The sequence below is a fragment of the Drosophila albomicans genome, chromosome 3, assembly GCF_009650485.2.
Source record: "Drosophila albomicans strain 15112-1751.03 chromosome 3, ASM965048v2, whole genome shotgun sequence".
NCBI lineage: Eukaryota > Metazoa > Arthropoda > Insecta > Diptera > Drosophilidae > Drosophila > Drosophila albomicans.
This window is the reverse complement of record NC_047629.2, coordinates 16,612,835-16,635,320: the sequence shown is the minus strand read 5'-3', so window position 1 is coordinate 16,635,320 and position 22,486 is coordinate 16,612,835. Positions and strand designations below refer to the sequence as shown.

General features: G+C 41.2%; 7 protein-coding genes across 11 annotated transcripts; 2 read left to right on the top strand and 5 right to left on the bottom strand.

Annotated features, from left to right (window-relative positions):
• Window positions 1-59: 59 nt before the first annotated feature.
• Window positions 60-2,269, bottom strand: LOC117570936 (zinc finger protein 486). Its single transcript, XM_034252864.2, has 4 exons — window positions 1,881-2,269; window positions 1,490-1,822; window positions 1,067-1,426; window positions 60-1,008 (listed from the first exon to the last, which is right to left on the bottom strand). Exons 1-4 carry the CDS (start codon window positions 2,142-2,144, stop codon window positions 172-174), a joined length of 1,794 nt encoding a protein of 597 aa, XP_034108755.1. The 5' UTR covers window positions 2,145-2,269; the 3' UTR covers window positions 60-171.
• A 70-nt stretch (window positions 2,270-2,339) lies between these two features.
• LOC117570935 (uncharacterized) lies at window positions 2,340-5,141 on the bottom strand. 2 transcript variants are annotated; one of them, XM_034252863.2, is made up of 4 exons: window positions 4,304-5,141; window positions 3,798-4,250; window positions 3,382-3,738; window positions 2,340-3,325 (listed from the first exon to the last, which is right to left on the bottom strand). In XM_034252863.2, the coding sequence occupies exons 1-4, from the start codon at window positions 4,706-4,708 to the stop codon at window positions 2,369-2,371; spliced, it is 2,172 nt and encodes a 723-aa protein (XP_034108754.1). In that variant the 5' UTR covers window positions 4,709-5,141; the 3' UTR covers window positions 2,340-2,368. The 2 variants fall into 2 exon arrangements, with proteins under 2 accessions (XP_034108754.1, XP_051860692.1); XM_052004732.1 differs by having other exon boundaries at window positions 3,191-3,272.
• LOC117570933 (uncharacterized) lies at window positions 5,132-8,379 on the top strand. Its single transcript, XM_034252861.2, has 7 exons — window positions 5,132-5,361; window positions 5,435-5,993; window positions 6,056-6,186; window positions 6,245-6,459; window positions 6,518-6,732; window positions 6,807-7,540; window positions 7,602-8,379. The coding sequence occupies exons 1-7, from the start codon at window positions 5,192-5,194 to the stop codon at window positions 8,377-8,379; spliced, it is 2,802 nt and encodes a 933-aa protein (XP_034108752.1). The 5' UTR covers window positions 5,132-5,191.
• A 57-nt stretch (window positions 8,380-8,436) lies between these two features.
• Window positions 8,437-11,954, bottom strand: LOC117570934 (origin recognition complex subunit 1). Its single transcript, XM_034252862.2, has 3 exons — window positions 10,006-11,954; window positions 9,104-9,949; window positions 8,437-9,041 (listed from the first exon to the last, which is right to left on the bottom strand). The coding sequence occupies exons 1-3, from the start codon at window positions 11,300-11,302 to the stop codon at window positions 8,437-8,439; spliced, it is 2,748 nt and encodes a 915-aa protein (XP_034108753.1). The 5' UTR covers window positions 11,303-11,954.
• Window positions 11,955-12,037: 83 nt separating this feature from the next.
• LOC117570938 (uncharacterized) lies at window positions 12,038-18,840 on the bottom strand. 2 transcript variants are annotated; one of them, XM_034252868.2, is made up of 3 exons: window positions 18,699-18,840; window positions 13,231-14,061; window positions 12,038-13,159 (listed from the first exon to the last, which is right to left on the bottom strand). In XM_034252868.2, the coding sequence occupies exons 2-3, from the start codon at window positions 13,956-13,958 to the stop codon at window positions 12,742-12,744; spliced, it is 1,146 nt and encodes a 381-aa protein (XP_034108759.1). In that variant the 5' UTR covers window positions 13,959-14,061; window positions 18,699-18,840; the 3' UTR covers window positions 12,038-12,741. The 2 variants fall into 2 exon arrangements, with proteins under 2 accessions (XP_034108759.1, XP_034108758.1); XM_034252867.2 differs by lacking the exon at window positions 18,699-18,840 and adding an exon at window positions 15,370-15,635.
• LOC117570937 (deoxyribodipyrimidine photo-lyase) lies at window positions 18,836-20,976 on the top strand. 2 transcript variants are annotated; one of them, XM_052004733.1, is made up of 2 exons: window positions 18,836-19,000; window positions 19,292-20,976. In XM_052004733.1, the coding sequence occupies exon 2, from the start codon at window positions 19,299-19,301 to the stop codon at window positions 20,895-20,897; it is 1,599 nt and encodes a 532-aa protein (XP_051860693.1). In that variant the 5' UTR covers window positions 18,836-19,000; window positions 19,292-19,298; the 3' UTR covers window positions 20,898-20,976. The 2 variants fall into 2 exon arrangements, with proteins under 2 accessions (XP_051860693.1, XP_034108756.1); XM_034252865.2 differs by lacking the exon at window positions 18,836-19,000 and adding an exon at window positions 19,137-19,235 and having other exon boundaries at window positions 19,292-20,972.
• A 136-nt stretch (window positions 20,977-21,112) lies between these two features.
• Window positions 21,113-22,457, bottom strand: LOC117570940 (proteasome subunit alpha type-6). 2 transcript variants are annotated; one of them, XM_034252871.2, is made up of 4 exons: window positions 22,342-22,457; window positions 22,181-22,278; window positions 21,934-22,110; window positions 21,113-21,872 (listed from the first exon to the last, which is right to left on the bottom strand). In XM_034252871.2, exons 2-4 carry the CDS (start codon window positions 22,254-22,256, stop codon window positions 21,391-21,393), a joined length of 735 nt encoding a protein of 244 aa, XP_034108762.1. In that variant the 5' UTR covers window positions 22,257-22,278; window positions 22,342-22,457; the 3' UTR covers window positions 21,113-21,390. The 2 variants fall into 2 exon arrangements, with proteins under 2 accessions (XP_034108762.1, XP_034108763.1); XM_034252872.2 differs by having other exon boundaries at window positions 22,181-22,281; window positions 22,342-22,428.
• Between the last annotated feature and the right edge of the window lie 29 nt (window positions 22,458-22,486).

The window sequence follows — 22,486 nt, the reverse complement described above, 5'->3', positions numbered from 1 at the left end:
CGCCAATACTGTCATTTATATGAATAGTAATATATTTATAAAAAATAATTAATATTCCATTATATCAAATGGGAATAAGTAATTTATCTTTATTAATAACAGAAATTGTGTTTTGCTTTCGAAATGTTAACTTTTTATGTATGTAATAAATTATTAACAGGGTTTCTTAACTTAAGATGGGTTTTGGTGAGTTTTGCGATGCCGACTAAAACCGGCTGGACACGTAAATGTAGCGCCGCAATCGTCGCACTTCTTATCCCTGATATTGAGATGACTCTTCATATGGGTCTTTAGCAGAATTCTCTTCCGAAACTTTTTGGGACATAAGTCACATGCGTAAGGGCGCAAGTCAAGATGCGTTCCATTGATGTGATAGTCGAGTAATAGTTTCAGTCTAAAGCCCTTTCCGCACAACTCACAGATGTACGGCTTTTCGCCGGTGTGGCAGCGTATGTGAACCTTCAGATCGGCCTGCAGCGAGAAGGTGCTATCACAGTAGTCACACTTAAGCATCTTTTCACAGTGCTGCCGCAACTTATGGCGCTCCATGTCGGTAGCATTCATAAAACGACGCGGACACTGTGAACAGAGGTAGGGCAGTTCACCAATGTTATGCGCTTTGACCATGTGAGCACGCAGACTGTAGTCAATAAAGAATCGTTTGTCGCAGTATTCGCAGCTAACAACAAAGCTCTCTGCTTTAGGTGGCAGGAAGCTGCAGAGCTGTAAGTAATGCAATTCGGCTTTGTTGCAGGGTCTTTGCAAGACTTTCGACTTAACGCGTCTCAGACACATATAAGCCCATTTCCGTAATCTTACAATGCCCATGTGCACTTCTGTCTCATTGACGCGCATAGAAGGTGCCAGTTGCTCTGAGATTTTAATGTAAGCTTCTGATCGGGTTGTTACACACTTGAATTCTGGCAAAGAGCTGTCGTAGAGCACCGGAAAGTTGCCATAGGCTTCAATAAAGCTGGTTGTCATGTCGTTGATGCTTTTAAAGTCCAGCTGCAAAATGTTAATATTTTTATCTGAATGTCAATTGTTTTAATAGCAAAGTTGTTACCTGTATTACATCCGTTTTGCCCTCCTCGTCGTCCAATTCTGCAGAGCAATTGGAAGTTGAGAGAAACTGACATCTTCTGAAGTATCGCGCAGCAATTCCAGACAATTTCTTCTCCTCAGCATTTTGGGCAGCAATGGCGTATTGATTCAGCAATTGATCTATGCTTTTCCTCAATTCGCCTTTCGTGAACAGCACATTGGCCTTCTTATCCATAACTTTACTTATTGTATTGTAGGCCTCACTTTTAGCAGTTTCGTCCTGAAATAATGGATGATCTCGATTCCAGAGGTAGGGGTGATCCTTAAATGCTTCAATAAAGTGCAATACCCGTGGATTGTGCCGAAGAAACGATACTTTCAACTGAAAATGAAATGTACATATATTACTTTTACAATCCGTATTTAACGTATTTCATTGCCATACTTTGCGCTTCAAAGTCAATGGCTTGTTTCTGCTCCGTTTTTCAGTAGGGTCGTCGGAATCATCAGAATCACTAGAACTGCATTCGAGCTCCCGCCTAAAGTCATCATCATAGTCAGATGAGGAGTCTGTTAGGTGCTCAGTTATTACTTCAGCCTGATCTCTCAGATCTGGTTCCTGCTGAATATCGAATTGCACATCATCATCCAGTGTGGTGAATTGTGCCGCATTGTCTAGAAGTTCATTCTGGTCCGTGGAGGTACAGTAATCACTCGCCGCAATCGCATTTTCGGAATGCGCGTCATATTCCGCTTCTTCAAGATATTCGTAATTTTCCTGTGGCAAAATATGTATATTGTTACAAGGCGAGCAAACTGTAAATTTACCAACTTACATCAAATTCCACATCATCGTGGACCCAAGCAATGTGTTCTTCATGTATGCTCTCTGTATCTGAGTAATACTCGTCGTTTTGTTTTAAAACTTTCTCAAGTTTTACATTTTCCTTGTCCGTCTCGTCATTCAATGAATGATCATTCTTAATGTGGGACGCGAATTGCGCCCAGTCCTTCAGATCGGTTTGAGTTGAACAATATAAGCACGTTAAGTAGAATTGTTTATAGTCCGTATTGGTGATAATGCTGCCGCATATCTCCATTATTGTTTTGGTTTAACTAACAAAAACAACAAATGTATGCCAAAATCCAATGCGCTCAGCTCAGTCCAGCTGTTGGCAGAGAAGTGTTGCATAGCGAACAGATATTTACGATTATAATCACAACCTATCGATTATAGTGGCGCCTACTTGCTATCGAAACTTTTTTTTTTAAATATGCAGAAACACAAGATACTATTTAGTTTATTTGTTCAATTTATATATTTTTAAGTAGCTGTTTCGTCTGCTACTATAGTTTCAGCTGATTTCTGAGCACTATTGCGTACAATGTTGTGTGTACGTTTCATATGAGAATTTAGGCCAACAAATTGAGAGAATCGCGCATCACAAAGTTTGCAAACGAATTTCTTGATATCCGAGTGTATTTGTCGATGCCTAATAAGCGAGTGGCAGCTAGTAAAGCCTTTGCCACATGTTGAACAGATTTTATCACGTATATTTAAATGACTTTTGATGTGGTCCTTAAGATCGACCTTTTTTATGAAGTCCTTTGGACACATGGTACACTTAAAGGCCCTTATTTTAGTGTGTATGGCTGTGATATGTGCCTTCAGCTGGTATTTTAATCTGAAGGCCTTGCCGCATAGCTCACACAGTATGCTATTGCCCGTGTGTGTGCGCATATGCACGCGAAGATCTGAGTTAACGGCGAATGATCTCTCGCAGTAATTGCACTTGTGTGTCTTACCAATATGCACACGTTGCATATGTGTTGCCATTTCGCTGCGTGCAACAAATCTCCGCTCACACGAAGGGCACTTAAAGGGCAAGTCGCCAATGTTGTGCACTTTGTGCATATGTACTTGGAGCACATGATCGGATGAAGTCTCCTGCTGACAGATCTCGCAAATAAGCTTTTGTTTTAATGTTTTGTTCGGCAAGAAGTCGCAAGCCTTCAAATAAAACAATTCCGCCTCATTGGCTTCCTTAACATGCTTTGTACTCTTGAAATTCCATTGACGAATTCCCTGAATGGCAAGATAGATATCATTGCTGCTAACGTCCCCGATACTCGCAACAGTGGCTGCTTTTATTTCATCATATGCTTTTTTGCGGACATCCATCTTTGAGAAGTCTTTATGTTTGTCATCATATAGTTGTGGATAATTGCTATATAGGCGAATGAAGTTCGTTGTAAGCGTATTTTTTTTAGAAAAATTCAACTGTAAGAACAAAAGTTATTGTAGAAATTTAAAAAACACGACGGCTTATAAATTACCTGTATCAGTCCAATTTCAAAGGAATTTTTAGAGTTTGCGCCACTTGCTTTTAGAAAGGCACATCTTGTGTAGTGATTAAAGGGAACTGAGTTCGGCTTTTGAATTCCGTTTGAAACGCGCTTCCCTACTGTATTATATTGCGTGTGCAACTTTTTGATTGCTACCTTCAGAGAATGTTCAGTAAATACGACGGCTATACTGGTTTCCAGTTCAGTAATAAGTTGACGATAAGCTGCTCTACGTGCAATCAAGTCCTTATACTTGCTGTCGCCAATATCCCAAAGACATGGCTGGCTCTTATATGCTTCTATAAATGTCAAAGTGCGCACATCCCGTCGAAAGAATGACGGATTAAACTAGATAGTGAAATATTTTCGTAAGTCGTTAATATCTATGTATATATATTTGTATGTACCTTATTTGTGGGCAAATACGAAGAACCCTCGTCCTTATCCTCATTCTCTTCTGATTCAGCATTGGATCCAGTTTCCATTGATTCATTTTCGCTCGAACTAGATTCAGATAAGGAGGAGGGAGGTCTTGAGGACTCTGTGCTGGCTTTTAGAAACGCACATCTTGTGTAGTGGCTAAAGGGAATTGAATCCTCTTTTTGACTTCCATTTAAGACGATATTGTGTATTGCATTATACTGCATTTGCAACTTTTTGATTGCCGCCCTAAGGGAGTGGTCTGTGAATATCACGCCAATATTGGTTTTCAGTTCCGATCTAAGTTGACCGTAGGCTGTTTTACAGGCAGCTGGATCCATATACTTGCTGTCATTCCTATTCCAAAGACATGGTTGATTCTTATAAGACTCTATAAATGTCAAAGTGCGCACATCCCGTCGATAGAACGAAGGATCAAACTAAACAGCGAGATATTGTAGTAAATGAAATATATATTTATAATGAAATGTACCTGATTTGTAGGCAAATATGAAGAAGCCCCTTCCAGGACCTCTTCGTCCTGCTCTGATTCAGCTTTGGGCGCATTTTCCCCTGATTCATATTCATTTCCATTCGATATAGGCGAGGCTGGTTCTGTGACATCGGCATCTATCAGTGCTTTAAGTTCAGTTTCAATTTCTTTCTCACTTATAGCGACGTCAAGTGATTTATCCTGAATGCAGTGGTCTTCGTCCATAATTTCCTCTTTCTTTAATTGATTTGTGGTGTCCTTAAAAGTAGCTCCATGCGTTGTACGAAAGTGCAGCACAAACTCGTGCCATTGATCGATCGCCACATCTATGGTGCAGTACGAACATCGCATTAGGAAACTTTCAAGGTCGCTGCCTTTGGATATAATAAAGCCACAAGTCTCCATAATTGCAATAGCATTTAATTAAACCAAAAATAAACAATCGTTGCTCAAAATGTTGTTTTAAAACAGCTGATTGCCAACAGGCTGCCAACTTGCGTCACAATGTTTGCTGAGCGGTATGTTTCTCCACCTCGATGTTTTCGATGTTTTTTATAGTCCCACAACGATTCTTTAGAAATTAATTACAAATACAAATAAGAAATTATAACGTTTTTGAGCGGAAATCTAATCAGTGGGAGGAGTCTATTTTTATGTCGAGAAAAAAATACTTCAACTATTAACAAGATTTTATACTTTTGCTATTTCAAATGAAGCGCCGTCGAAAATACATCGCTTACATGAAGTGTTACCAAATTGCATTTGTAGTATATTGTTACTTGTGGTCACACCGCAGTACATCTTTCAGAAAAAAGTCTGACTATTTGTTTACCTGTCAACCAGACCGGGACGGTGTTGTGAATCTTGTGTCATGTTTATGAATACGCCATGGCAATGGAGGAGCATAAAAGTCGCCTTGTCTACACATTCTATATGCTAACATTGTTTCTGTGCGGTGCCGTGCTGTTTCTTATTGGTTTCTTTCCCGCCTCGTATTCTGTTGCCGAGCAAGAAAGCAGTGTGCCCATCGACCGTCCAACAACACTGCATGGCGAAAAGTAAGTTTGTTTATCAGTAACTGCCACATATGCTGGGTCCACATACTACAATCAATCAATATATTGTTGGCAGGCTTGAACCACCACCGTCCAGCTACAATTCGTTCATACTATTGCTGATCGATGCCTTGCGCAATGATTTCCCCAGTGAGTCCACTATGCCGGTTTCCCATGAGAGGGCTTGCCTCAAGCTTAGCCTGCACGTCGATATACCGACGGTGACGATGCCGCGATTAAAGAGCATTACCACTGGCACGCTATCGAATTTCATTGATATTGCCCTCAATGTGGGACACACAGAGCAAGTGGAAGATTCGCTGCTGCATCGCCTGAAGCAGCGCGATGCTGTCGTCTCATTTGCCGGCGATCACACATGGGTGCATCTCTTTCCCAGTGAATTTACACGCAAGGCCGAAAATAATGATTCGTTTTACGTAAATGACTTCTATGAAGGCGACAAGAATGTGACTCGAACATTGGAATTGGAGTTGGAGAAAGAAGACTGGAAATTGCTTATATTACACTATCTGGGCTTGGATCACATTGGTCATGTCGAAGGTCATGCTAGCCCAAAAATAAATCACAAGCTTAAAGAGATGGATGATGCGGTAAAGAAGATATTGGACCACAAGGCAAGTAACTCTGTTACATTAAAAAGCCAATTTAAATGAATTTAATGTTTGACATACGCTAGAACATGGAGAACTATCTGCTGTTATTGACTGGAGATCATGGTATGGCTGATGGCGGTGGCCATGGCGGCAATACGCCCGCCGAGACTTCTGTGCCGCTCTATTTGTATTCCAAGAACTGCAGCAAATATGCGTAAGTAAAGTAGATATTGTGTACCTTATGACGTAGCACTAAAATCATTCATTTTTAGGGGAAGCACAAAGCGTTATAATCAGATCGATTTAACGCCCACGCTGGCGTTGCTCTTGTCTGTGGAGATACCGACCATGTCCATTGGTTGCCTAATACCGGAAATGCTGCAGACTTTAACTTTGGAGCAGCAGATGTATGCCTATTTCTACAATGCACATCATCTGCTCAACAAGGCGAGAGTCAAGTTTGGCCACGAAAGTGTTCGTCGTAGCGGTGAGCAACAATAACCCATAAATTAATATTTCAACTATTTATATTCTTGTTTTCTCAGATTACTTCGGTTGGTATCAGAATGCAACGCTGTTGCACAAGAATCTGCTTGAACCACTGCGCTTAGGCGACGGCAGCAGCGCCAGCAAAGTGCACTATGAGAACGCCAAACTAAATTATTTGCGTGTGGCACGTGAGATATCCGAACAGTTGTCCGAGTCATTGGTGAAATTCGATTACGGTTTAATAGCTGTCGGATTGGCGCTAGCAACAGCGGTTAGTAATTATCATAATTGGTTTTAAATTTTGTATGTTTATTAATTAGTTTTTCCATACTCTTTAATACACAGACATCGCTGCACATTGTGCTGAACATTCTGTTTCTGGATGTAGCAACGGAGCAACTGGGTCTGGATATTCTAAAACTGGGGCAGCTGCTTCTGTCACTGGTTATTGGCATTATGTTAAATGTAGTGGGTCATATGCTGGATCAATTAATGACCAGCTCCATGCTGCAGAGCCTGCTGTTGCTATTTCCAATAGTGGCATCCGTTTATCTATCTATTGATGTGGCCCAGGCGCTCATTAAGATTGCCCTGCCGCCGTTATATGCACGCCGCTTGAAGCTTTCAATACCGCTACCATTACCACTTCTGCTCTGCTATGCTATACGCACCTTCACACTGGGCTCATCCTCCTTCATTGAGTTTGAATACAAGACCTGGTATTATTTGGGCAATACACTAATATTGCTTGTTGCATTGAAGACGCTGCGTCGTCGCATCACCAAGGCAAATGTGGAGCTAGATGGACGGCATTTGCATAAAATTGCCTCGGCTTGCCTGTGGCAACAGCGCAAGATCTTTGTGGTGCTTATTTTGCTCACGCTGATGCGCTATCTGCACCGCTTATCGAGTATCAAGAGCACACTGATGCTCTTTTCATTGCTGCTGTTCTGGGCACGCCTGCGCAAGTTTACGGACACGCCGCAGGCCATCTTCAACGGCATTGCATTCATGCTAGTCTACAGTTTCAGAGGTCTCAATGGGCAGGTGCAATTTTTCGTGCTGCCCGATCAATTGGCGTAAGTTTGAATTGACATTATAATCGTTCATTATTATTATGTCATTATTTTCTTCCTGCAGTTCTCGTTATGTGCTCGCCTTGTTGGTGCTCTTCTGGTGCTGTCTTGCTCTGGTTTTTGTGCTCGGCTATCGCACAGCTTTGCCGCAACAACAGAGTGGTCAGAGCTTGTTGGATGGTCCACCTAAGAGCAATCTGCTGAAGCTGCTGCAAACAAATCTGACATGCTCACTAATACTAACTGCACTGCTGTACAAGGTGCAGAATATTGTGCTGCTGCCCACGCTTCTGATCACGCTGGACGAGACCTACAAACTGTGCGAGGCTTATGGCACAACAGTGCGCAAATTCTCGGTGCGTTTAGTGCATGTCTACAAGATCATCATGACCATCTTTGTGGCGAGAATGTTTTACTTTTATCAGGGCAACTCGAACAGTTTGTCCACCATTGATTTGACACCCGGCTACATTGGCCAGACCAGCTATAATCCCGTCATTGTTGGCTTCTTTGTCACCCTCAACACGTATAGCGCCGAAATACATTCCTTCCTCTATCTGATTGTCCACACTTTGCGTGCGGATTTACGCAGCGTTGGCATCATCCAATCATTGCCCTCATATGCCAAGGCAGCAGATTCCATTGTGGCACCCTTATACGCCGCATTGGTCATGTTGCCAGCGGCCTTCTATCTGTGTCTAATGGTTGGCTTTCGCTATCACTTATTTATCTATTCCGTCTTTTCGCCCAAAGTGCTGTACGACTGTTATACTGTATTAGTCTTTTACTTGGTATTCCTATCAACGAGTTTGTACTTTAAATTGTTTAAACGCGACGCTTAAATATTAATTAATTTAAAAGCTTTAAAAAGTATTTTACTAATTCATTGTAATCTTATGTTAGTTGCCTTCCACGCGCAATGCGTAATGTATGTCATCGGGACTCACGTTGAGCAGTATCTTCTGGAATAGATCGTTGCGCGAGTGTTCGCAGATGATGAGACGCTCTGCGCCCAGCTTGGAGCAAATGTTCAGAGCACGTCCTGGTGCTGGCAGCGCAACGCCCATAAACGTGGCAATTGTTTCGATCTGCGTGTAGACGCCATGGAACATTGTTTCCTCGACGCCAGTGCGTGTCACCTCAGCTGCGACCGCTTGTAGAAAGATTTGCTCCATTCGCGAGCAATTCTTGATGGCTTGCACCTTGGCACTAGCTATCATTTCACCCAGAGCTTGTTGTACATGCAGCATGGTAACGCATTTGGTTGCCGCATTCGCCGTTGGTTCAGAGCCGGTGTCTGCAATTTCAGTGGCACGACGACAAATGTCAAGTGCACGACGAGCATCACCCGACACAGCGGCGACTTTTCGTGCCACCAACTGCACTGCCTCGCCCTTGAAGGCCTCGGAGCCAGCTAAACGCGCTGTGACAATCTCCTGCAGCTGTTTGTGCGTGTACGGCTGGAAAGTAAGTCGTGTTAGGCCCAAACGTGATGTTACCTTGCCTGAAAGAACGATTTAGTTAGCTGCCTGTTTGACAATCGCACGATGCTTCAATGCAACTCACCCATCAGCAGACGTTCGGGCAAATCCATGGTGTTTGCTATAGTGACAACCACCAGATGTGCCGCAGATTTTGTTGGCCAGTCGAGCAGATTGTAAACAACATCCTGCCGGCGATTGCACAATATATCCAGCTCATCCACAAGCAGCACTGTGGTAAGTCGACGCGGCGCTGGCGTTGTGAAACGCTTCTCCAGGAGAGAGTGTGCATGCTCCCAGGATACAGTTTTGCCCGTCAGTTGCTTGTAGATTTGCACATACGCTTGACGTGGCTCCGTCAATCGCATGCCATTTATCTCCAGAAACTCAAACGCTGGCAGCTTGTCTTGCTCAACCAGACGCTGCAGAGTGCGTATAACTCCCGTAACCGTAGCTGTTTTGCCTGTGCCCGGCACACCAGAGACATACATGCAACCACCGCACTGATCCTGAATTTTACCCTCCAGAAAGCTGTAGATATTGTCAAATTCCTTCTCGCGGCATGGCAGACTCTTTGGCACCACGGAGACATGAAGTTGTTCGCGCGCCAGTTGCAACTGCGATTTGTGGCCGACGTCTAGCTGTTGATGACGCTGCTCCATGCTCGGACTGAGTTCCCCAGCGCGTATTTTCTTCATCTTCTGTGATGGCGTCATAGGCGCATCCTCCTTCTGCTTAGTGCTTGTGCCCGTGGTGCTCATGCGGCGTGGACGTCCTGGCGACTTATGTGTTGACTTCTTTGGTGTATAATCCGCATCATCGGCAAGTTTGGAGCGACTGCGCTTTGGCGTCGATATAATCTCATTGTTGTCAAAGATGCGCTGTTCCACAATATTGGAGAGCTGTATGCTGCGCCTAGGCGTACCATCGGCTGCAAGTTTGTAAGATTAGTAAAGGCATTTATATGCGTCAAGGCAGTTTACTTACCTAAACGTGTGGTTGCTGATTTGAGAATGCTTTTGCGGCGCGTGGAGGGCGTCAGCTCGTTGCCCAATGTCTCGAGCGGCTCTTTGGTTTTCTTAGTGGGCGTGTGGTAAATATCGCCATTACTGGCACCCAATCTTTTTCTGCCCTGCTTTATGGGTGTATGACTGTTGGCCTCCAACACCAGTTCTAAGGGATCGCGAGAATCGACAGATGCAAGTCGTGTGGATTTCCTACGTTCGGAGACGCGTAGCTTGATTTTCATGTCATTTGAGGGCGTCTTTGGATCGGGTGTTTGCTGCACAATCGAATAGTTCAAACAATCCGAATCGGCTGTGGTGTCTGCTCCCTTGTCCAGACTGAGATTCAGGTTTCGGCGAGCTGCCGATGCCCGGGACTTTGGTGTAACGACTTTGGGATTTTTTTCGGTGAGTGGCGATGCCATCAAATAGTTTGCATTGATCTCAGCCGCCGTCTTCGACGTACTAAGGGTCTTTTTCTTCTCGGACAAACGAACTACCGAGCCGCCGACAATCTTGATGGGCGACACTTTGTTCTCGCAGTTATTGAAATGATTGACATCCACAAATTCTGGTGGCACATTGGCCGCCGCAATCGAAACGCGCCTACGTCCAATTGATTTTCGTGCTGAGCCAACTTCCTTTGTTGTGCTTGTTTGAGATTTTCGACGTTTATCATCCTGTTGCTCGTCAAGTTGAATCTCCAGCGGAATAAGACGGTATGATGATTTCTTCTCCTTAACGAATTTGTAGCGCGTCACAAACATGGGACAATTGGGTATTGCAGCTTTGCTTCGCTGCAGCTGCTGCTTCATTAGCTGTTCGGCACTGAATTGGCAGCTGCCTTCAAAGACAAGACACTTGCGAAAAATGGAGCCCAGAGCTACGTCGTTGTCGTAGGGACGATGCTCCTCGATGACTTCAATGTCAAAATCAATGGCCAAGTCGTCGTCATCAAAGTACTTATGCGGTATGGCCTGAGGGCGTGAGTACCACTGGACAATAGCACGACAGGATTCTTTGCTGCTCATTTCCCGCAGTTCATACAGATGCAGTATCTTGGCGATGTCACAGCCGTCCACAGTATCGGGTTCTGCTGCGTCCGCGTTCGCCACGAGTATGTAGTCGCCAATGGAGAGCGTCAGCGGTCCGTACACACACTTTTTGTAGAAGTAAACGTTGCGATGCTCCAGACTTTTGACAAATGTGTTTGGCTCGTGGCTGCCGATCCAAATGACCTGCTGCAGACCAGCACAAATTGCATTTTCGTTATTGACCATCGCGAACGGTACACAAACAAATATTCGTAGTCAGCAATTGGAGAAATGGGTTGCGTTCCAATTTTTTTTCTCTTTTCGCTTCACTCAATAAATAATACACCAATCAGCAGCTTGCCGCGCTGCACACTAGTTTTGGCGCTAAAAATTGTAATCGTACGATCGTTTTCGATTAATCGATTTTTTTCAAGACAGTCATGAGATTACTGTTATCCAACACTGAATTTGAAATAAACCCTTGTCGGCGCGAAGATCAAATTATATTAATGGAGCGAACTGGAATTAATGAATGTTTAGATGCTTAGGAATGATTATGAACTATGTTTGTTACACCTGGAATTCAAACTTTAGATCAGAAAACATAGGGACGTAGGGACGAAATATAGACAAAAGGAGGTCCGTAACTGTGCCAGTGATTTAAGGATTTAATTACATATTATTTTCCCCTTAAATCGTGCCGGATCTATTTAAATGATCAGCTACGTTAACTTGCGAGGCAGCACGATTTTATATGTATATGTGCCATATGTGATAAGGCATTCACTTTCTTGGCTACTGACCTGTCCCAATCTGCGGCACAAGACAGCGAAGAACTGTTTTTATATGTAGGTGGTGTAATGTCATATTTCGTAAGCATTCCTCACTCACACATGGCTATAAATGTGAATTTGGACGAGTTTTCATTATATATATATGAAATATATTGTTGTCGGAGCATCAGAGGCTTGTACACTAGTATTAGTACATATGCGTATGCTTTTATTTATGACTTTTAGTAGTAGTAGTTGAGTATAATGTATTTTTGGGTACGTAATGAGTACAAATATCAAGCAAATCGAATCAAACATTTTGCATTGCATGCATAACAAATTTCATTTTGGTTTTTCATATATAATATAACATTTATTTTGAACATTTTTTTTCTTCGCTTCTTTTTAATATGGCCAATGAAGTTTCGTCCACAATCAAATAAATCAACAAAGAAGCATTGGTTGTGTGTGTGTTTGTGGCCAGGGGGGTGTTCTAAGTACGCAAATAAAATCACTATATTGTGTGTGATGCTTAAATTAAAATTAATCACAATTCATATACATACGTATACAAAAAATACATATATAATACTAAAAAATTCTTAATAATTACAAAATCAAGGAAATGAAATCACTGGTCAATTCGAAAGCTGCTCGATGACCAACTCAAACAGTACAAAACAAAAGTCCTACTGCAAATATTAAGCACATAACTATTACATGTTGTTGTTAGCGGAAGGGTATGCACAGGTTGTTGTACACTTTGTACTGATCCGCTAGATTCGCGTCGACGGTGCGTCAAGTGTTTTGTGTGTGTTGGGATCTCTTGAGTAAAACTAACAGATATCTATATAAGATGAGTTAATGCTTTGATAGATGCATGCGCCCATTGCGCCTTCTACTCTAGTCCATCTATTCAATTTCGTGGAAGCGCAAAATGGCGCGTCCGGGTATCTCGGAGTTGCACAGCTTCTGGATGACTTCAGCGGCTTGCTCGCATGGGAACACCGAATACGGTGGCGGCTCAATCTTTTTGTTTGCCACCAATTGCACCAGCTCCGCCAACTGTTCAGCGCTGCCATTCGATATTGGGATGATTTCCTGTTGATACTCATTCGAGAGGCGCGAGAATTTCGGCAGCAGCTTCTCAGCCACCTCCTCGCTAATGAGAACCACGCCGCCCTTGGACAGGCAGTGCATGGAACGATGGAGACTTCTCGAGGTCGTGCCAAAGTCAATGACCACATCAACGGCACCGCCGCACACATCCTTGGTGCGTTCAATGAGCTGTGGCTCGTACAGACACTCGTTCCACTGTACGACGCTGACACTGTGAAGTAGATGAAGTATTCATTTTTAATATAAGTATAATGAGATGAGTTGGTATGATGCTCGACTTACTTCTTGATCTCTGTAGCTAAACGGAATCCTTCGTCGCGCAGACTGGCCACTGTGATGTCCACATTGTGCGCCCCGGTCGAGGCGAAATGATAGGATGCAATGCGCACCGCCCAAAGAGCCAAACCGCCAGTGCCAACTATCAGGATCTTGCACTTCTTATTCGGATCCGTTGCAGCGCGTTGATTCAGAATCTCAGTCACCACGGCCTGTGCCTTGAAGACGGCATTCATGGCCAGCAGAGCGCCAGTCGGCAGCATTGCGGCTTCTTCCATTGGGAGACCATCCGGTATCGGTACAATGTGCTTCAGATCCGGCACGACCATCAACTCAGCATAACCGGCAGGAGTATCGTCGAATGGATAGACAATGACACGCTGTCCAATGCTTAGGCCGCAGTTGTTGGCCTCTGTGATCTCCGAGCCCAAGGACTCAATTACGCCAGCAACCTCGAAGCCCGGAAAGAATGAGCCCTCACGTATGCCCTGATGGGCTGGAGATGAGATCGACGACACCGATGGGCAATAATCACTCAATTCGGATGACACGGACGACACGCTGGTTATCGAGTTGGAGCGATCCCTGCGACGATAGCAGGCTCCAGCGCACACGATCTTGATGCGGGCGCCATGTGCCGGTGTATCTTCAATAGGCACGAAGAAATTAAAAACGCAGTTCTTTACACCCGGTCCGGGTGATTCAATTGACACCTGTCGGCACAACTTATTCATGTTGTGTGTATGTGATGGATGCGAATGCTCGGGATCAATTGGGGGCAACGCAGACGTCAAGGAGAGTCCGTTAAGCGACAAAGATGAGGTATCTGTTGTTCCGCTGCAAGTAGAGATACGAATTTCCATTTAAAATGTGTCAAATATAGTATTTCACAATATTTTTCATAAGAATTTGAGCAATGAGATTTTTCGGTCTAATTCGTCATCCAGATTTCCACATTTCATTGATTAATCTTAATATTATAAATAAATTTGGTATCATTTCACTTGTTTATCAAATTTAAATCGAGAATAAACAGTCTTGTTCACTATTTTTAGTTTTACTAAAAAAGTTAGAAGATTTAGTCACTTTATTGCAATAAATATAAATTTATATGAATTTATTTATTTTTTTTTTAGTTCACTAATATATTTAGTTGGTAGGATTCGAAATAGTTTTAAGAAAAAATTAAATTTTTTCTACAAAATTATTGTAAAACGTAACAATATTAATTGAAAAAAATTATTTCAAACAAAATTTTTCATGAAAAACAATGTCGAATAATTCTATTCAGTGATGATCTCATGTTCAATTGTAAAAGTTTGAGTGCATGTGGAATATATAATTTCAAATAAAATCTTTGAAATATTTGGTAAGAATTGTCATCAGTTTTACAGAGAAAGAAAGTAATTTCATCTACTAAAAATATTTCTTCCGTAAAATACAATATTTAATAACATTTTTGCTTTTCAGCTTTTGGGTATGAGTAGGCAGTTTATCATTTACATGCCTCGATTCGGAACAAGGTCATATAATAGATTTTGTTTGAAATCTCATTACAAAACAACACGAATGAATTGTTGAATCTATAGAGAGCCATTAAGTAATATTATTATATGATCCTTATGGTGTTGGCTTTAATGCGCACATCATGACTTATCAATTTTTGTTTCACTTCCTATGTAATTCTTTATTTAGAACAACTATTGTTTCAATGCCAACCGCAATAGTTACAAACACAAACAAAAACCATAAATAATAATAACGATTATTTTCAGGTAAATATTTATTTTTGTACTTTGTTGCGATAGACACGACAATGTTTGAGAACAATCGAAAGGTCAAGTGGACAGGTGGATTTTGATATAAATATGCAATAGAGTTGAATTCAATTATACGATAATTTTCGTTATGTTTTATTTATTGAGCATTTGTCATGTCAACTTTTCCATTTGACAGAGAACTATTGAAGTGCCCCAAGGCCTTTAGCTTGACACCTGTTGGCACCAGGGGGAATTATCAATTGATATATTATCACTGTACTCATATTCATTATTTCACTTATTAGGGAAGCTGAATGCCATTATCGTTATTTCAATTTTATGGTGGCTATTGAAAGCTCCCATATAAATCTAAATAGGTCTTTACCTTATTGAGCTAATCAAATTGTGCTGTTGACTGCAAATATCGACCGGCATTGTGTATTGATTTTTTTATTTCTTTCACTTTTTGTAATGTTTTTTTTATATATTGATAAAGCCTTATAAAGTTGTTTAAATTTATTGCTAGAGTTTTTTATTTCAAGCACTTTCACTGTGTGTACAGCGCGTAACAGATTTTTCTTTTTAAGTTTTGCTATTGCTCGCTGCGATCCAGTTGCTGGACTTGTCGAGCGCACTTCCAAAGAACAACTGAAATTTTCCTGAGACGATGCGCGCTCTAAAAAGCAAAATAAACCGGCAGCAGCGACGGCGACGGCGTCAACAGTGGTGGAATGAGTTGAAAAACAAAGCTGTACAGATACACTCACAGCTCACACACACACACACATAAGTGTGTACATGCAGAGAATGCATGCGCTGAGCGTGCACGCTAAGAAATGAAATGGAAATATCTTTAATAAATGAATAAGCTTGCATATTTGCACAAAAATCTCAGGCATGAATTTGCCGTAAATTACAGAACAACTATAATGGAATAATTACTACTAATGATGGATTTTATATTAAATCGAGTGATTTCTGTCAGTGTAGACAGTTTGTTTTTGTTTATCTTTTGTTTTGATTTGTGCGTACATACATATGTACATACATATCTGTAGATACATTTATGTATATAGATATGTCACCAATCGAATTAAGAATTCTGAACAAAACAAATACAAGGCAGTCTGTAAAAAACATAGAGTTGAAAACAAAAACAAATAAAAATATTTATTTATTTTGATATTTTGTTGGGGTAAACAGCACCGGCGCGTGGATGTGTTGTCAAGCGGCGTTAAGTATATTTTTTATTTATAAATTGTTCTAATAAATTTTTAAATGTTTATGTGCATTTGAATATATTAGGGGGCATCTCTATATGAAACGCTGAATTAGTCACGTTCTCCCTCTTTGCGTGTGGGCATTTCATTATTCCTACATACAAACAATAAGATCTATTGAGGTCTAACACTTATTGATAAGCTTTATTTACAATTGAAAATTGTTATTTATTTCAAATAAAAACAAATCAACAAATTACTACATCTAAATACATACATACATAACAAGGCCTATGTATTTATGTACTTGTTTAGATATGTGTATACTTTTTGTTTGCTAACCGGGCGAGAGATGTTTGAATGGAAAATGAGGGTCAACACTACCACAACAACAACAAACATGTGTGTGCTGCGTGATTATCACGCACTCAACGCGTGCAAAACTCGTATGTATGCAGTACATCAGCCGGCTCTGTTCTCTTCCAAACTCTCTCACTCGCTTACACCCATAGAAAATCTTGTGCTCTCTGTGCTCTTGTTTTGGTTCTCGCTCTCTGTCTCACCCCCAACTCCATCTGACTGGAGAAAAAAAAGCGCATTGGCCGCCGCTTGCTGCTCTCAAGCAACTCACAGCAAAGTTATGGTAATGTAGCGCTGAAAACGGAATACGGAGATAGAAACTGAATGTGCATACATCTTCTTTTGTGCGTAAAACTGCCTTTGTTCTTTGTTGTGTCCACAAATATAGATATATACATACATACGTATAAATTTACACACAGAATTGCATTGATAAATATTTTGTACGTATCTGCATCCTGATAATAAAAATTTCAGAAATCTTTTGGCAACCTTAATGAAAGCGTCTGAGGTCATTTCACGAAATTTACAGTTTTATTAACATTAACGCAATGCATAATTTAAACATAATTATCTTCAATGTCTGAATATATTTGCGCTTACATAATATATTTGTTTACTTAGGCGTGTTTATGGATTTTTCTGGCTTTCACTCTTAGAACATGATAACGACCATACTCAACAAATGAAATTTTTCACTTTGATTCAAATTGAGTTAAACAACCTTTACCCTGCAAATATGAAGGCACAGTTACATTTATGCATTTGACTTTAGTGTCGTTTCAGCTCAAAAAACTCCTTTTACTCACGTTTACAGGGTGTGGAAGCGAAAGTGCCATAAACTTTATAGCATTAAGTTTGGCAATTCGAATTTATTGAAAAACACGCACAGTCTTACAAAACATACACATATACATACATACATATATATAAGTACATATGTATGTATGTATGCGCATTAATTAAGTTCAATTTATGTTGTCGTGTTCAATAAATGAAAACATTGTCAATTGCAAAAAAAAGAGGATGGATCAATTGTTAAAATTCGACTTGTGAGATCAGCATATGTTGCCGTTCTTGAAATGTTAAATGAATTCTTGATTCTTGTTATTGTTTTTGAGAAACTTTTCAATTATATTCATTTGCAACTCAGTTGCGAGGCTCTGTGGAATTCTTCCATTCAATTATACATATTTCTTAATCAATCAAATGATGATTTGCATTTGTCGCGCCTTAAAAATGTAGTCCAGTTGTTTTTAACGCGGCCTGTAACTCATTTACAAGTCATCTAAATAATGTAACAGAGATTATGCAGCAATGGGACATTAAATTTTATTGTAATCGTTTTGCTTGCATTTAACCGGAATGAACTCTCTATACATCTTGATGCTATTTATAGGGCCTTTGTTTTGTTATTCTCAACGATCGAGCACAAAAGGCCATCGCAAGCGCTTTGCGGGTTGTGATTATGATTATTGATATTAATTTAATTTACAATCCTCATATAACTACACTCACACAAACATAGACTTGTATACAACGCACTCTTAGCATTTATTAATTGCTGCGTGTGGCTTTCTTTTGTTTTCAATTTGAAGACTGGACTGTGGAGCACTTTTGACGTCGAGTGGAATCTCCAGGGGCTGATAGAATGGCCACGAGTAGCTTATTTATTTGTTATGCACTTAATCAATATGGTCATCGCAATGAATAGTTGTTTATGCAAAAGGTTTACCTTTCTTTAATGGGTACTACTGCTTTTGATTAGATTCCGAATATAGGTATAAACATAATATTGCGTGCTCAAAAACTATGTTTCTTTGGGTATGTATATTTATGTATGTATGTATGTATGCTCAAAAGGTATTTACCAATGTGTGTATGTATGTATGTGAATGTGTGCGTTTACGCAGACGCCCAATTTTGGCATGCGACTTTTGAATTACGCAGCGAGAATGTCAGGGAAGCGCTACGTGACCATTGAAAGGAGCGTCAATAACCAAATTTATGCTAACTCCTGATTTAATTATGTGTGATTATATGTAAGAATAAACATTACATTATAGAAACTTCCACTAGTCCATATGCCTTAAAGAGAATTGCGTAATGTCGCGTAATTTGTTGTAAGTCTTACCTTATAAAAATTTAAATTGTAAATCGACTCAAGTCGTTGGTAATTGGCTTTTCCAAGCTTTTGAATAACTGTTTTATTTATCAAAATAGTCAATGTGGCCTTCGTTCCACTTGTTAAATGTTAACTATGCACACGCTTTCCGGAGCGTTAAGAAAATGCAATAATTCTTTGCGCTTCTTGTTTTGCTTGCAAATCCTTGTTCACTGTGTTATACAGGACCGTTGCCGCACGGCATACAGCTCGCAGAAGGACACATTTGACTTTGAAATCTCCTTTGCTGGATACAAACGAAACAGCGAAATGTAAGTGTAAATATAGGAAACGATTCTGCGCACAAACTAAAAATGGTTTGATTTTCAAACATAACGACATTGTTTGTATATTTTTCAACACTATTTTTTTGCTGCATTTGAAAATGTCTGCTTGATATGAGCTACCTGACTGAAAGCTGACAGCTATAACACTTCATAATCGATTGTGTCAATTGTATTTCACCACCTCTATAATGTTTTTTGGCGGTTCTCGATTGTTTAGAACGTAATTGATTTTGTTTTGAAATAAATTGCATTATTTACAAGTTTTTCTGTAAGCAGACTACACATGAAGCGTACGAAAGCAACCACTTCACGGGCTGTCAAAAAGAAGCCAAAAAAAGAAGAAAGCAGTAGCAGTGGCGAGGAAACAGAGTTGGAAAGAACTTCTTCACCGGAACGGGAATCAACTTCACCCGGCTACAAAAATGTAGATCAGTTTATCGGGTATATGCAAGATCAACGCTTAGCATCCGCAGCCGACGTGCACGACTTTGCGTTCAGAAAGAATCGCGTTCGTTTGCTAAGCGCGGAAAATGATGTGAAGGAATCCTGCAAAGGTGGCGTTGTTTTTTGGATGTCCCGCGATGCTCGCGTCCAGGACAATTGGGCATTTCTGTATGCGCAGCGTACGGCACTGAAACTGGAACTACCGCTCAGTGTGGTATTCTGTTTGGTACCAAAGTTCCTTAATGCGACCTTGCGACACTACAAATTCATGCTGGGAGGATTGCAGGAAGTGGAGCAAGAGTGTCGCAAGTTGAACATTGCATTCCATTTGCTTCTTGGCCCCGCTGTGGAACGTTTGCCGGAGTTTGTCGCTGCCCAGGACATGGGCGCGGTCGTGTGTGACTTTGCACCTTTAAGATTGCCCCGTCAATGGGTGACGGATGTGACAAAAGCCCTACCGAAGAACGTGCCCTTGCTCCAAGTGGATGCACACAATGTTGTGCCCGTTTGGGTGACATCCGAGAAACAGGAGTATGCGGCTCGCACCATACGCAACAAAATCAACTCCAAGTTGCCAGAATTTCTTACCGAGTTTCCTCCCCTCATTAAGCATCCACATGGCAAAGCGTCCAAAGTCAAAGATGTGAATTGGGCGGCTGCACAGCAGCAGCTCACTTGTGACATGAGCGTGGATGAAGTGGAGTGGGCCAAGCCGGGCTACAAGGCTGCTTGCCGTCAACTCTACGAATTCTGCACGCATCGCTTGCGCGATTTCAATGAGAAGCGCAATAACCCCTTAGCTGATGCAGTGTCCGGTCTGTCGCCGTGGTTGCATTTCGGACAAATCTCGGCGCAGCGTTGCATTCTGGAGGTTAAACGATATGCGGGCAAGTACAAAGCTTCAGTGGAAGGGTATTGTGAGGAGACCATAGTGCGACGCGAGTTGTCGGATAACTTTTGTTATTACAACGAAAACTACGATAGCTTGAAGGGATTGAGCGATTGGGCGTATCAAAGTCTCGAAGCCCATCGCAAGGATAAACGCAGCCCTTGCTATACACTGGACGAACTGGAGCAGTCGCGCACCTATGACGACCTTTGGAACTCGGCGCAATTGCAGCTGGTCAATGAGGGCAAAATGCATGGATTTCTGAGAATGTATTGGGCTAAGAAGATACTTGAATGGACAGAAACACCAGAGCAGGCGCTGGAGTATAGCATATTGCTGAACGACAAATACAGTCTGGATGGCCGTGATCCCAATGGTTATGTGGGCTGCATGTGGTCTGTCGGGGGTATCCATGATAACGCATGGAAGGAGCGTGCCATATTCGGCAAGATTCGCTATATGAACTATCAAGGATGTAAACGAAAATTTGATGTTAATGCATTTGTCATGCGATATGGTGGAAAAGCCTACAAAAAAGATGATAATTAATGCAGTATTTTTATATTTGTTAAATGTAGTTTGTAATCTGGTATTCTTGTATTATAATTATGAAAAATTACACATTTTGTTTATTTGTTAAAGTTTGTAAAAAACTTGTTTTATTTTGAGACCTTTAAAATCTTTATTTTCTTCTTTATAAATCACTTATTCATTAGTTGCCCAAATCTGATTTGCAGTCCAACAGAAAAACATCTATCACCGCATAAGAATTCTTTTTTATTTAACGGAATCTTATCTTCAGTTTAAATTCTCACTTATATTTTGCAGCCATTCTGTAGTAGCCAGTAATTAACATTATTAAAAATTTTGTATATAGCTTCAAAACTAAATTTCTTGAACATTTTTAAACCATACCCGTTCAAAAGCTTACATTCTGTTGATTTATTATGATGTACCAGAAGCATTTATTATTTGTTTTCGCAAGGTATAAAATAGCAGTAGAGTTAACATCTATTATAGGTCGCTAGGCACGCCTGGCGCTCTAATCCTTTTCAGCAATCTTTGTAAGATGATCCTCAATTTCCTTCTCGTCGAGAATGCGGAACTGGCGATTCGACTTGGTCACCACGCCAATTTCAATGCCATTGGGCTTGAAGTCAACAGCCAAAACGCTCGACAAACAGGTGATGGCCAGTTGGATGGCCTTCTCTTCGGACAAGTTGTTCTTGTACTTCTTTTCCAGATAACTATTGGCCTCAATCATTTTGGCGCCCACCGAGCATGCCTGGAAACCACAATAATAACCAGCTGGATCGGTTTTGTACACGCTAGGTCCTTTCTCATCATCGTACGAAATTAGCACCATGCTGCATCCTAGTGGACGCATTTCGGCGTTCTGTGTGTACACCTGATTAATGTCGGCAATACGGCGACAGAGAATATCAACCGGCATTTCATAACCGTATTTGTAGCGGAAGTTGGCGGCCTCGTAACGTGCTTTCTGCACCTGGGAGCGGGAATCGGCTGTAAAGCAAGGTTTAATGTAATTAGATTATTAAAGATATGTAAAGGGTTGAATGCTTACCAATGCGGCCAGTCATGACGCAGCCAATCTCTTTCGTGATGCCAAACAAATGGGTCACCGTCTCGGGAACAATGTTTTTCTCCGTCACCTTCTTCTGTGTAGCTACAACGGCACAATCACCGCTTTTTAAAGCCACCGAAGTGATGTTCTCCTGCGAAATGGCCTTAAACGCATACTCTGCGTATTGCCCAAAAGTGTCCCAGTCAATTATTTATATTGTTATTAGATTGTTTGATCAGAAACTTACCCACTTGGTAGAGGCGTCCCTCAGGAGAGAAAATGGTAATGTGTCTATCGAAACCGGCAGAACTTCCTCGCGACATATTGTTTTATGTAGTTTGACTGCTGCTGAAAGTAAGCAAGCACATACAGATATTTCTGTTTATTCATTTTGCATGGCGTACTTACACTTCTTGGAATTATTATTAACAAAACAACTTGTAACTCTCTGATCTGGCGGCTGGCTTTTCGTGAAGACGAAATTTTATAAAGTCATTCCGTAGAGATGGCGGAACATCGATGACACTATATCGATACCGATTAGATTTTTTAA

Excerpts from the sequence above, each read along its gene's own strand:
- LOC117570936 (XM_034252864.2), bottom strand. The coding sequence starts at position 2,144 with ATGGAGATATGCGGCAGCATTATCACCAATACGGACTATAAACAATTC. Across the intron at positions 1,823-1,880 it reads ACGATGATGTGGAATTTGAT|GAAAATTACGAATATCTTGA; the intron begins GTAAGTTGGTAA and ends ATTTTGCCACAG. Across the intron at positions 1,427-1,489 it reads CATTGACTTTGAAGCGCAAA|TTGAAAGTATCGTTTCTTCG; the intron begins GTATGGCAATGA and ends TTTCATTTTCAG.
- LOC117570935 (XM_034252863.2), bottom strand. The coding sequence starts at position 4,708 with ATGGAGACTTGTGGCTTTATTATATCCAAAGGCAGCGACCTTGAAAGT. Across the intron at positions 4,251-4,303 it reads CATATTTGCCTACAAATCAG|TTTGATCCTTCGTTCTATCG; the intron begins GTACATTTCATT and ends CTCGCTGTTTAG. Across the intron at positions 3,739-3,797 it reads CGTATTTGCCCACAAATAAG|TTTAATCCGTCATTCTTTCG; the intron begins GTACATACAAAT and ends TTCACTATCTAG.
- LOC117570933 (XM_034252861.2), top strand. The coding sequence starts at position 5,192 with ATGGCAATGGAGGAGCATAAAAGTCGCCTTGTCTACACATTCTATATG. Across the intron at positions 5,362-5,434 it reads ACAACACTGCATGGCGAAAA|GCTTGAACCACCACCGTCCA; the intron begins GTAAGTTTGTTT and ends TATTGTTGGCAG. Across the intron at positions 6,187-6,244 it reads AAGAACTGCAGCAAATATGC|GGGAAGCACAAAGCGTTATA; the intron begins GTAAGTAAAGTA and ends ATTCATTTTTAG.
- LOC117570934 (XM_034252862.2), bottom strand. The coding sequence starts at position 11,302 with ATGGTCAATAACGAAAATGCAATTTGTGCTGGTCTGCAGCAGGTCATT. Across the intron at positions 9,950-10,005 it reads ATCAGCAACCACACGTTTAG|CCGATGGTACGCCTAGGCGC; the intron begins GTAAGTAAACTG and ends ACAAACTTGCAG. Across the intron at positions 9,042-9,103 it reads GCCCGAACGTCTGCTGATGG|GCAAGGTAACATCACGTTTG; the intron begins GTGAGTTGCATT and ends TCGTTCTTTCAG.
- LOC117570938 (XM_034252867.2), bottom strand. The coding sequence starts at position 15,419 with ATGCCGGTCGATATTTGCAGTCAACAGCACAATTTGATTAGCTCAATA. Across the intron at positions 14,062-15,369 it reads AATTTGATTAGCTCAATAAG|CGGAACAACAGATACCTCAT; the intron begins GTAAAGACCTAT and ends CTCTACTTGCAG. Across the intron at positions 13,160-13,230 it reads TTAGCTACAGAGATCAAGAA|TGTCAGCGTCGTACAGTGGA; the intron begins GTAAGTCGAGCA and ends TCTACTTCACAG.
- LOC117570937 (XM_034252865.2), top strand. The coding sequence starts at position 19,204 with ATGTTTTTTGGCGGTTCTCGATTGTTTAGAAC. Across the intron at positions 19,236-19,291 it reads GGTTCTCGATTGTTTAGAAC|ACTACACATGAAGCGTACGA; the intron begins GTAATTGATTTT and ends TTCTGTAAGCAG.
- LOC117570940 (XM_034252871.2), bottom strand. The coding sequence starts at position 22,256 with ATGTCGCGAGGAAGTTCTGCCGGTTTCGATAGACACATTACCATTTTC. Across the intron at positions 22,111-22,180 it reads GGGACGCCTCTACCAAGTGG|AGTATGCGTTTAAGGCCATT; the intron begins GTAAGTTTCTGA and ends GGCAATACGCAG. Across the intron at positions 21,873-21,933 it reads CGTCATGACTGGCCGCATTG|CCGATTCCCGCTCCCAGGTG; the intron begins GTAAGCATTCAA and ends CTTGCTTTACAG.